The following is a 14,648-nucleotide window of genomic DNA, read 5'->3' on the forward strand; positions in this document are numbered from 1 at the left end:
CTTTATTTCTCTTGCGTACAAATTGTCCTGCAATAACGACTCAGAAATTATCTTGCAATTTCGGGATGTAACGACCGAGGAAGCATCGACCTAGGAAGCATCGAATGTAAAGTTGTTCATAATATAGCTGGACAAAATAATGTGAGGACCGCGATCAAAAGGACACCGTCGTTCGCATGTCCTCCGGTGTCCTTGGCAGGACATGGGCTGCTACCAGATTATGTAAAGTCTCTTCATTAACAACCAGAAAAAAACTTATTTAAACAGGATAGGTCACTTACTTCTCTATCATTGAATTTTCGGGTTGACCTATCTCGAGATTGACAGGTTATTTGCGTTTTCCCAACTCCAGATCTTCCACCAAAATTTCGATATCAGCCGACCCTTGCTTGAGCTCAAGATCGAGGCTCTAAAATCGGAATACAATCCAATGGACGGCAATGAATCTCGCTTGTCTCACATCGGAATCAACGAGGGAAAGAGCATTAGCACCAAGCATAATCGGGCCTGAGGATGAGACACAACATTAAATTGTGTTTTAGGTGAGTCCATGTACAACTATCCTCGTTAACTGAGAGTCCTACGTGACCCTAACTGAATTACTAAGCCAATTGCACACTGATGGTAAGTACCCGTTTGGGAAAATGGAGAGTCCAGACAAGAGCAATTCCTCCACTGATGGCAATGTAGAGTGACGCAATTATTGGATCATGTATATCTTCCAGGTATGGCAAATCCACATAATGTTCGTGTGCGACTACGGCTAAGAGGTAACAGCCCTCCCATGGGTGTAGGGTTTAGACCTTGTAAATGACGTCTGATGGCCAAATGCCGTAGGATTTCCAGGAATGCCAGTGGCCATCTCCAACACAATCGTGTTTATGGTTGAACATTGAATGCAGCTTGAGCCGAAGTACGAAGACGGCGTCAATATGTTTGGTACCGTCTCCTACACTTCCCTAGAAAAACAAAAACCGAAGAATTCTAGAGATGAATGTTAGCTACGCTGATACACATTTCAACATAGTGGACTTCACGTATACGTCGATTGATCCCGATGCAGAATTATCTGTGAGCTTTCTGTCGTCCTTCACTCGGCGAGGCTCAATGAGCTCGTTTGTCGCGGCGGAATAGGGGAATCTTGCGGGAGCACTACCGGCTGGTGGCGGCGGGAACGATAGAAAATGGGGAAGAAGTCTTTTACTTGACGCTGTACGTTACCAGGCTCTGAAAGAAGACGGTCACAAAGAGTGTCCGCTCTTTTGTAGAGTCAAAAACCCGCAAGCCCCGTGGTCCAGATCAGTTCAACAATTACCGTAAAACGAGCACTTAACTGCCATCGAAGATCTTCCAGCCTTGCGGTGTATACGAGGGTCATTGACGAGAACTTTTGTCGAGATATGCATCGATTCGCAAGAATGCTTTGTAATTGTAAGACGTTCAAGTCAGAGCTCACTCTGTCACGTGACTTAGCTTCCAAGCTCAGCTTCACGTGGTAAGAAATCCTCCCAACCTTCATAATTTTCCGTTCTTCTTAATCCAGACACACTAGCCTTCGACCTCAAACACAAGATTTTAATTTCCTCATTTCTCTAAATTTTGCTAAAACCACAGTTGATCTCCTTTGAGGGCGAGGACGCGAGGCTATGATGCTTTTACTTCGGAAATCGGAATTCACGACTTCTTGCGAATACCGAGCCTGGGAATTATCCTGCCCGCTTTGATATCGATGCTATCATTTCCGGATGATGCTACGTGCGTTCTATAAATTTTTGTACCTCCTCTCTTGACAAAAAGCAAAAGCGAGCCAGGAAGCAGAAGATCTCATTCAACGGTTGGTAGCGACTTGCGAGATACAGCCCCTATTTGAAGCCGTGTTATAACAAGGTGGTTTACTCGTTACTAGACTTAGGGATTTTTTGATCTGAATTGGATTGTGGCAACTGGCATTACTGACTTCGAGAAACATGCGTGCAGGCACATTGCCGTGCTTCGGGGCGTCTCGGGCACGAGTTTAATTGGGGAACCTGTCTTTATTCATTGAGATCGTCCGATACGTACTAGATTTTTATTTTCAAATCTTCTTCTTCATCATTCGATGTCAGCACGGCAGCTCTTCTTCAAGCACCAGCATCTCGTCATTCGTATCGTCAATACGACACATCCCCGAAGCATCACCACCAAAAACAAAACTCGCAGTGGAAACAAGAAGCTCATCCAGTATTCCAGCCAATTTATTCCCACCAATGCTGCCTACAACAGCTTCCATGACGGTGCTCAACTCTTCCGGTATATCGTCACGCAGTGATACTAAAAACGGCGCATCGCAAAACGACATATGCTGCGTACCATTCACAACAATAAGCATCTTCTCTCCGCGCAAACGGTCATAGAAACCATCATAGAGCTCAGCTTCTGTAGTATCCTCTGGTATCGGACGTCCCGCTAGGACAATGGGTTTATCCAGACCAGTATCGTTGACAGAGCCATAGATTGTACCATCAAAGTCGAGACCTCCAAGAACACGTGAGTCAAGTGATGCAGCCAGAGCTGCTGTAGCACCACCTAATGAGTGGCCATATACAAAGACTTTCGACTGATTGTAATTGCTGTGAAGGTTCGGAAGTTGATTTATGAGATATGAAATATCTGCTGCTCGAACCTGGAAAATGGGTCCCGTCAGAATCGACTACACGACAGCAGCAAAGATATCACTCACTTCAACCATATTCTCAGCCAACTCATTACGGAGAACATCAGTTATATTAAACCCATACACCACCTCCCCACCCGGAAACTCAACAATAGTCGCATCATAAGGATGATCAACCGTGATAACGACAAACCCATGACTTGCCAAATCTCGCGCCTGAACACTCGAAAGCAATCTCGAAGTCGTAAACCCCGGCGAGAAAATAATCACAGGATAATCTTCACTGGACTGTTGCAACGGCTGCTTACAAAATTGCAGTTCAAACCCATCGAGAATGTAATTTGGCACCCCTAGACTATCTAGGATAAGGTTGTATTGAGAAGCGGTTGCGGAAGGGAGGTAGGGTAGAATTTCTGGCTGGCATGTGTCGTTTGTGATTTCTAAGGGTGAGAATATAGATATCAAAATCCGACGTTTTTGTTGCTTTTCCGTGGGCGCGAGAGTGTCCCATCGTGTGTGGTCGGTAAGGGATTTTGTAGTGTAGGTTATTGGGTGTGGGCCACGAGGAGGAGGTAGGAGGATACCTGTGGTGAGATTGAGAAGGGCGAAGAGAATAAAAACGTGCATTTTGGGTTGACTTTTTAAATTTCCAGTGGGTGGTATAAGGGGTAATGTGGGCTTGCGATCTATGCAGTGTACTTAAATACATATATATATATACATGTCTAGTTTTTGCAAGGCATGACATGGTGAAATGAATATTACCATAAACCCAGATTCTATAAGTCGAAATGATACATTCTTCACGTACAGTGGTACGTGTGTGGTGGTACGTAATCAAGTCTCTCGACCGACCTATCCAATCGCGTATCTTCCGACACACATTTGTACTGCCAAGACCTTTTACCAGATTACAGAGTATGGGCAGTTATCAACGCTAAAGGTGCGTAGAAAGGAAGACAACAGAGAAAGCTTCAAAATCAATTCTTGGTTTCTATTTCAAAAGTAAACGAGAACGTCAGGTGTTCGAGAGGAGTTAACATGGGTACAACCTTCTCCCATTGGACTCTGGAGCAGGACTTGGCGTTCAAAACATTCAGCCAAAATCCGCCCACTCTCTTATTATCCACTCAGCGGGCATTGCAGCCTGGTAAATCGAACCACGAAATGGTCTTTACCATCCCGTCCATCTCTCTCGACCACAGGCGAGTGCCAACAAACTGATGCTACGTGTCTTAGTGATTACCCACGACACTAAATATAGAAAAGGCCGTATATGTATATGAGACGGCCCACATTCCTCATCAGGGACGAGATGCTTTGCGGCTTGCAGGATCTATGGTGCTTACTACCACAAAGGGAAAGCTTTGGGTTTGATTGTACTTAGCTGTGACTTTGGAAGTGTCACAGATTTACTGACATATTGCATTACGAAAAAACTTTTTGTACATTCTGATCGTTAGAGAATACAGACCCATATCCCTTCCAGCTTCCAGTGGCATATATACCCACTAGAGACTGCCCACGTGCGGTATTGACCGTGTTAAGCCGGCGTTAGCGGATAAACCGTACGTTTATGGACTATATACCCTATACGAACCTCGCTTTCCGGACAGTATGTGTGCCATTGGGCGGATACCAAGTCCTCTGCAATTCAATCTCGTTGCCCGACAAACTAGTTTTTATAAATTGAGTCGAGGGCCTAGGCAGTAAGGTACGATATTTTCTCAAGTTATATGACTTAGGTACATTACCAATGTGCCTCGCGAAGTTATCCAATCCCTAGTTGTACCAGCAGTCTTATACAATCAGCATTTATACAATCAGCATCTTGACTATCCAAGATAACCAAATCTTAGCGATTCGATCATCCAATCCCAGACACCAACGTCTGCGATATAACTCTTGGCCTGTTTCCCTGGCCAGAGATAGGTAAACCGAGGGCCGCTTACATTAAAGGAAAATTGCTTTCCCCGCGGTTCGGGCGGAGGAAACTGATTCTGTGAGTTTGGTTAGTCTATGCTGTGAGTGTGCGATAGAGAGATCTTACCTTTGGTAGATGGCACTGCAGGTGTGTGGTATCTTTTATATGTCTGACTCAAGCTTACTTGCTTGCATCATGCTAGATTTCTTAACCACATATAGATCCATCTGATGAAGACATGGAAGCCTTGTTTCGCGGAATACAATTTCTGACCCCAACGCTCTTCCGGTGGTGACATTGGATCCTGCTACTTTAGTCAGTCTACACCGCGACGCTATAGTGAAAGGGACTTACGTGCCATGTCCTATACTGTATCCATCTTCCATCCCACGTCGCCCAGCTTGTTTGCTTGCTTGTTCGCTCGCCTGTTTGTTACTTCCCAGACCCCGCCACAACCGTTCAACTCCCACCCGGCAAATTCCTATAATATCCAGCATCCGCACTCCCCGCGACCGGGAACTTCTTCAACCACTTCGCACACATGTCACTCGGCGGATCAATCCAATCGCCGTACTTCATATACAGCCTCTCGTTCATCTTGTGCCGAAACGCCGCCGTCAAGGGACTCGTACACGCAAACCGCATGTGCTGATCATAACTCATGGTTTCAACTGCTGCCATGTACTCGCCGCAAGCCGGATCCGCACCAGCTTGGAAGACGTTGAACTCGTCCTGCTTGGGCCAGCGGAAGCCGAGGTGGCAGAGGAGTGCGAATTTGGAGCCGGGGCCGAGTGTGTCCATGGACTGTGAATGTTAGTGGGAAGGATGGAAGGGGGGAAGAATGGGAGGTGCCTAGGTGATTGGGGGGCTTACGCGTGGGAGGATGTCGCGGTAGAATTGCGAAGAGAGTCCGATGACTGGGTGTGGATCGTTGGGGGTCGGGACTCGATATCCTATCGCCTTTTGCAAGAACGCGAGAGTGTCTTTCCCGCGATGGTCGCCGCAGAAGACAGGGAAAGTCGAACGTCTGTTATGGCGTAGATCTTTAACCGTGTAGTCCTCCTGCACAGATCGATCACCCATACACGTCGACACATCAAACGCATAGCCAGCTTCCCTGCCTGTCTCATTATGCATCGTCCGATTAACAGAACCTATCATGAAATCCTTATACTCCCAATTGAACTCCGGATTTGCCTTTGCGAAACTCGGGATCCCGTTCAGGGCGGTGGAGCCGATGATGAAGAGATCGTTGGCGGCCTGGTAGAGACGCGCGCTCATACATTTCATTTTGGAGCCAGGGATGGGACAGAAGAGACCGTCGGAGAAGTCATTGTGTTTGAATCCCGGCCGCGTTTGGTCGATGGCGCAAATTTCGTCGAAGTAGCCGCATGTTACGACGTTTTCGTCGAGACTTAGGACTTGGCCGGCCATATATCGAAGGAGTTTCTCTGCCTCAGCCCTATCTTCCGTCAGTAAATGAGGGATATATACAAGATATGGTGTGTTACTTACTCCACAATCCCACTAATATCACTCCCCCGCAACAACTCCCTCGTCCCTCCCTCCCCCAACCAATTCTGCTCCTCCAATATCGCAGCCGCGAGACTCGCCTCGCCGTCCACGGGAAACACCCCATCGTAGATCGTCTTATAACTAACACCGATGGCTTTAATTGCATCGCCGTGCAGTTCCTCCAGGAATTTCATCGCGTTCTCTTTATTTTCCAAATCAAAATTCGGGAAATTGTTCGCGAAGCCGCTGCAGATCATGGGACTGTTGTCGGAAGGCACGATCATGAAGCCCCGTTTTACTTGGTAGCCTACGCCAGGTTTTGTGGCGAATTCGGTAGCGAGACGTGTGAATTGGCCGAGGATGACTTGCCAGATTGCGTTTTTGAAGGCGGCTTTTACGGGGTCGGACTTGGAGGGGGGTTTGGAGGGGGCGGGTTTGGAGGGGATGGGGGGGTGAGGTTGGGGGGCTTCTGGGTTGGGGGGAGCGGGGGCTGAGGGGGGAGGGTGAGGTTGTTCTGGGTTCGGCGAGGGTCCTGATTCTGGTGGGGGTTGGGGATGGGGAAGTTCTGGATTGGTAGCCGGAGGGGAGTCAGGTGGAGGAGGTGGAGGAGGTGGAGGAGGTGGAGGACGTGTAGGAGGTTGAGGAACTTCTGGGTTAGGAGGAGGGTTGGAGACAGGTGGAGGAGGTGGAGGACGTGTAGGTGGCGGAGGAGCTTCTCGGTTTGTAGATGGACCAGATCCTAATGGAGGCCCAGATCCCGACGAAGGTCCAAACGCCACTGGCGGATCGAGAGTCTCAGCGCGAGCAGGACCAGCGAGATCTCTGTCCTTTCCAGTCGCCCCGTCTCTAGTTTTAAGAACAGCGAGTGGTAGGAAAGCTTTGAAGGCACCCTCTATACCCGACATGAGCATTGGGTCGGCTGCCATACTTACAAGAGACACAAAGGCTAAAAAGTCCACTGGGTTAGCACGGCATTATCAAAATTTGACAGTAGACGTGAGTGTCTCAATGTAAGAATTTGAGGACACGAGAACCATCAAAAGGGATATACGTACCTCGAAACCCCTCCAACTGCCATTTACAAACATTATCCAAGTCCGGATCCGTATGATACGCCAAATATCTAATCAAATCTGGAATGATCGGTCTCGCTCTCTCCGACACCAGATTCGCAACTTTCTACACACCAAGTCAATCACACGATCTCTCCTCACAACATTCTAACTCACCTCCCGATGCTGGGCCAAATCATGCTGATCGGTAATAAACCACTTCATGAAATCCAACCTCCTTATATGATTCCTATTCTCCTCGCAACTCCCCCTTACACCCCGCTCATCACACTGAAATTGCACTTTCAGATCCGCCAACGACGGCATCTCTCGACACGGCCCAGGGCGGTTCATCGAGCAGTCGAAATTCACAACTCCCATCATGGACTCGACGAACCATTGGATCTCGCCTTTGGCTGCGAATTCCGGGTCGTTGCGCGCGGTCAGCGTCCAGTTTGCGTACCAGGGGATGACGCCTGAAGCCTCTAGATTTGAGGGAGTGAGACGGTAGTATTCTGTTTCTTCGGAGATTTGGGCGGATGTGAGGTTTAGCGTGGAGAGGGTGGAAAGGTCGAGGGCTTCTGCTGTGGTTGCGAATGTAGAGCGGAGGTTGTGGCGGGTGGAGTTGGGGGAATATGGTGGTGGTAAGGCGAAGGTGGTGCGGGTGAAGTAGCATAGGGATAGGATCGCTCGAAGCGATAGGATTTTGAGTTGGGGAAACATTGTGGTGGTGTGAGTCTTTCTGCGTCAGTAGCTGCGAGCGTCGATTGTAAGCCACTTATTAGCTATGTAGAATTGCTATAATTCTTCGTCTGTTCTCGTGGTATAGTTGTTTCATTGTCTGTTATAAAGTTCGCGGTACTTAAAAGGGGAAAATCGAATGCAGAAAGATTTACAAGGAAAGAGGAAACACTCCTCAGAGATGACATTATATGCATATCGACCGTGGTGCGCGAACACCATTCTAATACAAGCCTGTTCTTCGTTAGTATAAGCGTTAAAAACTAGAAGTCCTGAGCGCTTCTAGTCGTTAAAAACTAGAAGCCTTTTCGCCATTCTAGTTTTGAAAAAAAAACTCCACTCAATAAAATCGCTTCTCATTAGAAACCAATCATTACTTTCACACCCCAATTCCCCAGATTTTTACCTCACAGCCCTTGTGCGCCTTATGGTAGGGCGTAAAAACTTGCAGGGCTAGGAGGTTAGTCGCATTCTGATTTTATAGTCGGGAACGTGATGGTTTGCGATTTTTACTTTAGCGAGAAAACACGGAAAATCGAACTTCCAAACGCAGAGATGGATTAGATTATAGGGATTTGTTGTTCTCAGCTAATGTTGCGAGATTCTCTCAGTAATGGATTCGGAAGACCGTCCGTAGTGGATGTTGTAGAATTCAAGAACGAAGAAATCGAGGGTGGGTCTAGAACTACAGCCGATAATACATCGTTGTTGATTAGTCTGGTAACTAACGAGGTGCGCTACGAAAACCTCTTTGAAAATTAGAACGGCATGACGTTCTAGTCATTCAAACACGTGAGTCATATTAAATATCGCGACTTTCTAAGTTCATTTAGTACAAAGTCATGGGGAAAATGAGGCTGACGGTTTAAGTGACCTCGATGAGAGGTGGTTTATATAGTTGTCATGTGATGCGACAGCACGTTTTGCTGCGGATTTTTAGTCTTATGAAGTACAATCAGCGATCCAAGATGGGAGGAAGCGAGTATTCTTTTCAATGCGAAATCATGTGGTGACTTAGCACACTCCTTCTTCAATGCCAAGGTTAGTCAAGAACTATCGGACACGCATTCATTTATGGATGGCTGGCTTACATCTCTATTGAGATGAAGGGGACTGTGATAAAAAGATCGTATTCCATTTAAAGATTAGCTCGTGCCCAGCGAAAATACCACTTCCCTCCCTAAGCTGAGCTTAAAATCCGAGTCTTCGTCATCGAGTTACTAATAGAAACCGAACAGTCTCAGAGAAATCAGTCTCAGAGAAAGGTCGCAAAGTTTTGTCTTCTAGAACTGTAAGCCATTTGACAGTCTTATTGACTTGAACATTATATTTCGTTATTTCTAAGAGAGTCGGTGAGAGTCGTTACTTTGGTAACATCCTCACCAAGTTTCTCATAATCACGCTTCAATATACATGAAATCTTGGACCCACATCCTAGATACACTTAAAACTCAACTCCCACTACATTTACCATACCGAAACACATTTTCCAACATAACCATAATCAACCATAGCGTCATCCGTCAACATCGTCCTCACCCCCCAACACCCTCACTATGCTCCTCTCCACCCTTTCAATCGCTTCTCGAACTTCGTCACACCTCTCCCCAATTGCACTTTCCAAAGACCGTCCAACATCGCTCTCCCCCATATTACAAACCTCAATCAACCCCTGCATCCCAACCTCCAGCACCCTCAAAATCCTAGCGATCTTCGCTCTAACCACCATTTCTGCCGCATTTGAACTATTAAACGGCGGCATATCGAACGATGAGATGACGTTCTGGATATGCACGCGTGCTACATTAAGATCTTGAAGGTCATTTTGAATTGTGAAATTCCGATCTTGAGGTACGTCGAACTCGAAGTTTGGAGGAGCTGCTGGATCCCAGGGCCAGGGTATTGGGTACACGTTGTTGAGCGAGGCGGATGAATCGAGCTCCATTTCTGTATTTGGTGTGAGAGAGGGGTTGGTGTAATGATTAGATTGTTCCAAAAGCGGTAGGAATTGCGTGATCTCTGATGCCTCGAGATTGTTGATTTCTTCTTCGAGGTTCATTTCGTGTTCAAATGTTTCTGATTTTACGGCCGTTTCCGTACTCAATATAGTTCTGGATGATCTATCTGAATCGATCGATCCTCCACCCTCAGTCTTCGAAATAGCCATCAATGTACCTTCATATTCAACCCCAGCAAACTCCACATCCGTCACAGTCTCCGACCCAGACGACAACCCCCCAAGAAACTCTGACATCGGCGTCGGAAAATCCTCCATGCTGACTTGATCTGCAAGTGCATTCTATTCCTGCATCACCAAATCAGCCCATAACCTTATCACAATACATCAGATCTCTACTCACCGAAGTTGTATGACTAGTTCCGTCATCCCACGTTGATTCTGTTGCTGGCGTACTAGATTCATCTAAGACAGCCGACATCTCCGAAAATGTCGGGCTCGGACTAGATGTAGGTGTAGTTGAGCCTGTTGGGAAAAGGGTGGATATGGTAAATTCATCTTGGAGTTGTTCGGATGGTGTTGGGGAGGGTGGATCGTTGAATGTTGATGAGGGTGTGTAGTATTCGGTTGGTGCTGGGGATGGTGGGTTTGTTTCGTTGGAGTCTGGTGTTGATGAGATTTTGGGTGCCATGGTGGTGTAAGTATGGATATTGGATTGAGAAAGTGAAGATGGGATATTTTGATATTTTGAAATGTCGAGATGAAGAAGTGAAGCCTCTTCTTATATGGATTTATAACTTCATATTTGTGAATAACGGGATTGAAAATTGTGATTATTAGATTTAGGTGAGTGTGATTCAGTTGGTAACTCCTATCTTAATTAATCAGTATTGAGAAACAATCATAAGTATTTGAATGATCCACGGACACCCACCGAGGTCTCAACCGGCCGAATTATTCATAATGCATCGACAATTCTATCCTTCATATTGCACAGCTGCGACCTGATAATAGGAGAAGCTAACTCCGAGCATCGTAGAAAACTTCAAATGAATTGTGATAGCCATGAATACCTTTAACAGTATCCACAGCATCAACTCCATACTATGAATTAAGACCAAAATCCTTAAACCATATTTCGGGAAATGGTACTTCCGAACTTAGTTTTTGGATCTTGATTGTCCAGATTTAATTTTCTGCAGGTGGGCACTCGCACCTCGGAGTCTCATTACGGAGAACCTAGGATTCAAGACCTCACTTCTGCGATCTTAGTTCTCAGATCTGAGAAGTCAATCCAGTAAGACTTAGTAACTGATTGGCTCTAGGAACTGATTGGCTGAGCAGCTCCTTCAAAAGGTCTTGGGCGGTTGGGACCAACAATGAGACCGCATCATCATAAACGGCTTTCAACCAGATACAACAAGCACAACCCCAAGGATAAGCATAACCCTTGACGGTCAACAACTCCATCCCAGGAAGCTGACTGCCGCTCCATCAAGCCAACCAACAATCAATTTATATCCTAGCATATTGATCATCATCCGAGAAGTTGGTGGCGTTATTACCTGCGTCTACCCATACCCAACATCCTGACGGCCAATAATCAGACCTTGGTCTCCAACCAACAGTTGGGGCCATATCGCGCGTATCAGAAACAGTAATTGATTTCCCCTCCTTGAGGAGTACGGGAATCCTGGGAGTGGCCTTTGTGGGCAGTGGGGTATAATAGATTGAAGGGATGTGAGACAAGGTGTGGGGGGCAAGGGGGAAGAAGCCATTTACTAAGCTGCGGGGAATATTGGTTGGAGTTCTAAGTTCTAAGTTCTCAAATCTCAGAACTTAGAACTTGGAACTTAGAACTCGATATTCTGTATTGCCTGGCTCTGGTTCGTGAAATACGAAGCAGCTAACAAATTCACTGACCTCCAAATCAGAAATACAAGACTCATCTATGGTTTACGCTTTTGACACACCCATAATACATAACACAATATACCACATCAAATCATACAATTACGATTACTACTTCAACTCCTTCCCATCATCCGACGACAAATCCTGTCTCTGTGTCGAGCTCATCACAGGATCCATACCGGCGACGACTCCAGCTTGCAATTCATCGACGTTGACCTGCGGGCCGGTGAAATTCTTTCGACCGTCGACGAACCATTGTACGACTGATATGACAAGGATGATAAAGAAGACCACGACGCAGTAATCTGTGGCGAGTTAGTAAGCTTATGAAAGCTTGTGTGAGAGCAAATGGGGAGACAGTGTAGAACATACTCATGTTTGAACCCGTGACTGGTAATTCTGGAGGGAATAAGAATAGGACTGTTGTTACAATCACATACGCGAGACCGATCTGCGATGGAAATTAATTTGTATCACGAGATCGTAGAGAATCACTTACCAAGTTAGCAATCCAGCCCAGCCAGGAAGGTAGTCGAAAGGGTCTGGAAGCCGGCAATTTTCTCCTGCCTTGCAGACAATTAATAGCAATCGGGATACCATAAGAGACGCCAAGAGCAACGACCGAGGCCGAAATGATGGCATTCAACGCCGCGCTGGACCCAAGCAGAATCAATCCGAATATGACGACTAGCACTTGCGTTAGATAGAGTGCGTTGAGTGGTAAGTCAAGTGTCGCGTGGACTTTCGCAAAAAAGCGTGAGTATGGGAGACCTCTGTCTCTCGCGAATGCGTAGGTCATTCGACTCGATGTTGATGTGATGCCGATTGTCGCGAACATGAGACATACTAGAGGGAATCTAATTTTATTAGAAATGTTGCAAGACCTCTAATTTCATACTTACAACAAGAGACACGTCGCACCAGCCTTGCTTCCTGTCGCATTATAAAGAATTTGAAGAAGCGGACCGGCCGTAGAAGAAAGAACACCATCTGGCCCATCCATCTGCCCAGCAACAAAAAGCAGAATCGTCAGGAAGATGAAACCAGTACCGATTCCTATTCCCACACATGCGATCATGATCTTTGGACCTTCGACAGCGGGATTGGGTATTTCCTCGATCATATGTGCCACTGCGTCGAATCCCGTCAAGCCTAGACCCGCTTGAAGCAAACCAAGCAGCCATGCGATTCCATTCGGCCATCCAGTGTCGTTTCTGAATTCAGTGAAGACGAATGAAGCTGATGAGTAGTTTGGGGACGCGCAAGCGAGGATCGTGATGGAGATTACTGCAAAGCCGGTAATTGACCAGATCAAAGCTGATTTTGTGATCAATGGAAGAAGTCCTGTCATGAATGCGTTCACGAGGAATGATACGATGTTGTATCCCAGGTAAATCAAAAAGGCGTGCCAGCGCTGAGAAACGAAATTTGGATTCCATAGGGATATTGTTCCCAAGATTAGTTGAGAACCTAAGAGTCCACCGCTGGCAACGAGTGCAATCCATCCGCTAACGTTGATCCAACCCGTGATCCAGCTGAGTAATGCCATCCATTTTTTGGGTGTGATTACAGCAACCCAGTGATATTGGCCACCCGCTGTCGGATACGCGGACAGAAATTCAGCAAGGGATACTGCCAGAGAAAGATTGCAGATACCAGCGGCTATACTTTTGTTAACACATTTTGTTAGAGCCTAGATATTGGACTTACTGATCAAGCCCCATAATACCGATGTTGACCCACCACTAGGAAGCGCTAGCGACAGACTGGCTGAAAGTGCTGTCCAAGAGTTCAATATTGCAAAGGCAAGACCTAGCATTGCCAATGGAGAGAAGTTACGATTGAGTTCCGCTTTATGCCCAAGGGCCGCCAATTGTGCTGCATCCGCATCATCTCCCGGATGACGAGGCATTCTGAAAATAGGAAAGCCGATTCGAGAATTGTTGAAAAGGCCCAACCAAAGAAGATGGAAAATATTGAAAGTCCAAAGACAGAATGCCAATCTGTTAAGCTTTGGGGTGCAGGATATCAAAGGTGGGAGGCACTAGGCACAGTCAGCACTAAGCTGATAAATGACTGATTTAAGTATGTCAAACCCTCTTTGGGGTTGACACCGATGATCCAAGGCAACGCACATCCTCGTTTGCTCAGTATCTCAGTGGTCTCGTCATAGTACATATTACCCCTGGCACGGCACGAGCCCCTATTCCCCAAATTCTGGGGAACTTTCCCAGACAGGAAATTAAGCGTCGAGCAAGAAGAAAAGCAAAACCCGTAAACATAGTTATAGTCTATTCGAACCATATCAAGAATAACGGCTAGTTGCTAGGTACGAGTGGAAATGAAAGAGGGATTTGAGCGTCCGATGGTTGGGGCCAGGGTTGTTGTTGAAAGTATCCGAAAATGGGGCAACATCGAAAACGCCACTCAAAGCTTAAAATCATCTGATAAAGCTTAAATGATCGCTAGCTTTGCTGAGATATCAATGGAAAGGAGTGTCCAACACCATTCTGATGGGCTAGAAATCGAGTCAGGGCATCATGGCAGCACGAACTTGAAATGTTGAAGGGTACACTCCCAGATATTAAAGAATTCGGGATGAATTTTTGAGCTCGTAGAGTCCGTACGCAAGCTTGCTGTTTGATGAAGAGCATGGTGATAGCCATTGAGCATTGTACTGTGACCGACGTCCGATACAATTCGCCAGATTGTTGCAGCTGCACTTGGATGCAAAAGTCATGCGGAACCCAGGAGCAAAACCGTCGAAATGGAGCGAGCTTTAAACTTCAAATCCCACTAGAAAGAACAAACAAGTTGATGGACCGTGGAGATGTCGTCGGTCTCAAAGATGGCCGCGTCCCCTGAATTCCATGCGGCTTGCCAACTTGCCAA

General features: G+C 46.5%; 5 protein-coding genes across 5 annotated transcripts; all 5 read right to left on the bottom strand.

The window, feature by feature from the left end:
* Positions 1–2,101: 2,101 nt before the first annotated feature.
* On the bottom strand, positions 2,102–3,280 carry GLAREA_07872 (alpha/beta-Hydrolase; the record flags this gene model as incomplete). The annotated part of the gene is made up of 2 exons (XM_008082559.1): positions 2,102–2,662; positions 2,720–3,280. The coding sequence occupies 2 exons, from the start codon at positions 3,278–3,280 to the stop codon at positions 2,102–2,104; spliced, it is 1,122 nt and encodes a 373-aa protein (XP_008080750.1).
* Positions 3,281–4,606: 1,326 nt separating this feature from the next.
* Positions 4,607–4,938, bottom strand: GLAREA_07873 (uncharacterized protein; the record flags this gene model as incomplete). The annotated part of the gene is made up of 3 exons (XM_008082560.1): positions 4,607–4,653; positions 4,762–4,884; positions 4,932–4,938. 3 exons carry the CDS (start codon positions 4,936–4,938, stop codon positions 4,607–4,609), a joined length of 177 nt encoding a protein of 58 aa, XP_008080751.1.
* Positions 4,939–5,036: 98 nt separating this feature from the next.
* GLAREA_07874 (uncharacterized protein) lies at positions 5,037–7,867 on the bottom strand (the record flags this gene model as incomplete). Its single annotated transcript, XM_008082561.1, has 5 exons — positions 5,037–5,381; positions 5,451–6,039; positions 6,093–7,038; positions 7,148–7,271; positions 7,322–7,867. The coding sequence occupies 5 exons, from the start codon at positions 7,865–7,867 to the stop codon at positions 5,037–5,039; spliced, it is 2,550 nt and encodes an 849-aa protein (XP_008080752.1).
* Positions 7,868–9,401: 1,534 nt separating this feature from the next.
* Positions 9,402–10,533, bottom strand: GLAREA_07875 (uncharacterized protein; the record flags this gene model as incomplete). The annotated part of the gene is made up of 2 exons (XM_008082562.1): positions 9,402–10,184; positions 10,246–10,533. 2 exons carry the CDS (start codon positions 10,531–10,533, stop codon positions 9,402–9,404), a joined length of 1,071 nt encoding a protein of 356 aa, XP_008080753.1.
* Positions 10,534–11,864: 1,331 nt separating this feature from the next.
* GLAREA_07876 (uncharacterized protein) lies at positions 11,865–13,668 on the bottom strand (the record flags this gene model as incomplete). The annotated part of the gene is made up of 5 exons (XM_008082563.1): positions 11,865–12,061; positions 12,129–12,207; positions 12,256–12,613; positions 12,659–13,418; positions 13,467–13,668. 5 exons carry the CDS (start codon positions 13,666–13,668, stop codon positions 11,865–11,867), a joined length of 1,596 nt encoding a protein of 531 aa, XP_008080754.1.
* Positions 13,669–14,648: the final 980 nt, after the last annotated feature.

Source organism: Glarea lozoyensis, assembly GCF_000409485.1.
Source record: "Glarea lozoyensis ATCC 20868 chromosome Unknown GLAREA16, whole genome shotgun sequence".
NCBI lineage: Eukaryota > Fungi > Ascomycota > Leotiomycetes > Helotiales > Helotiaceae > Glarea > Glarea lozoyensis.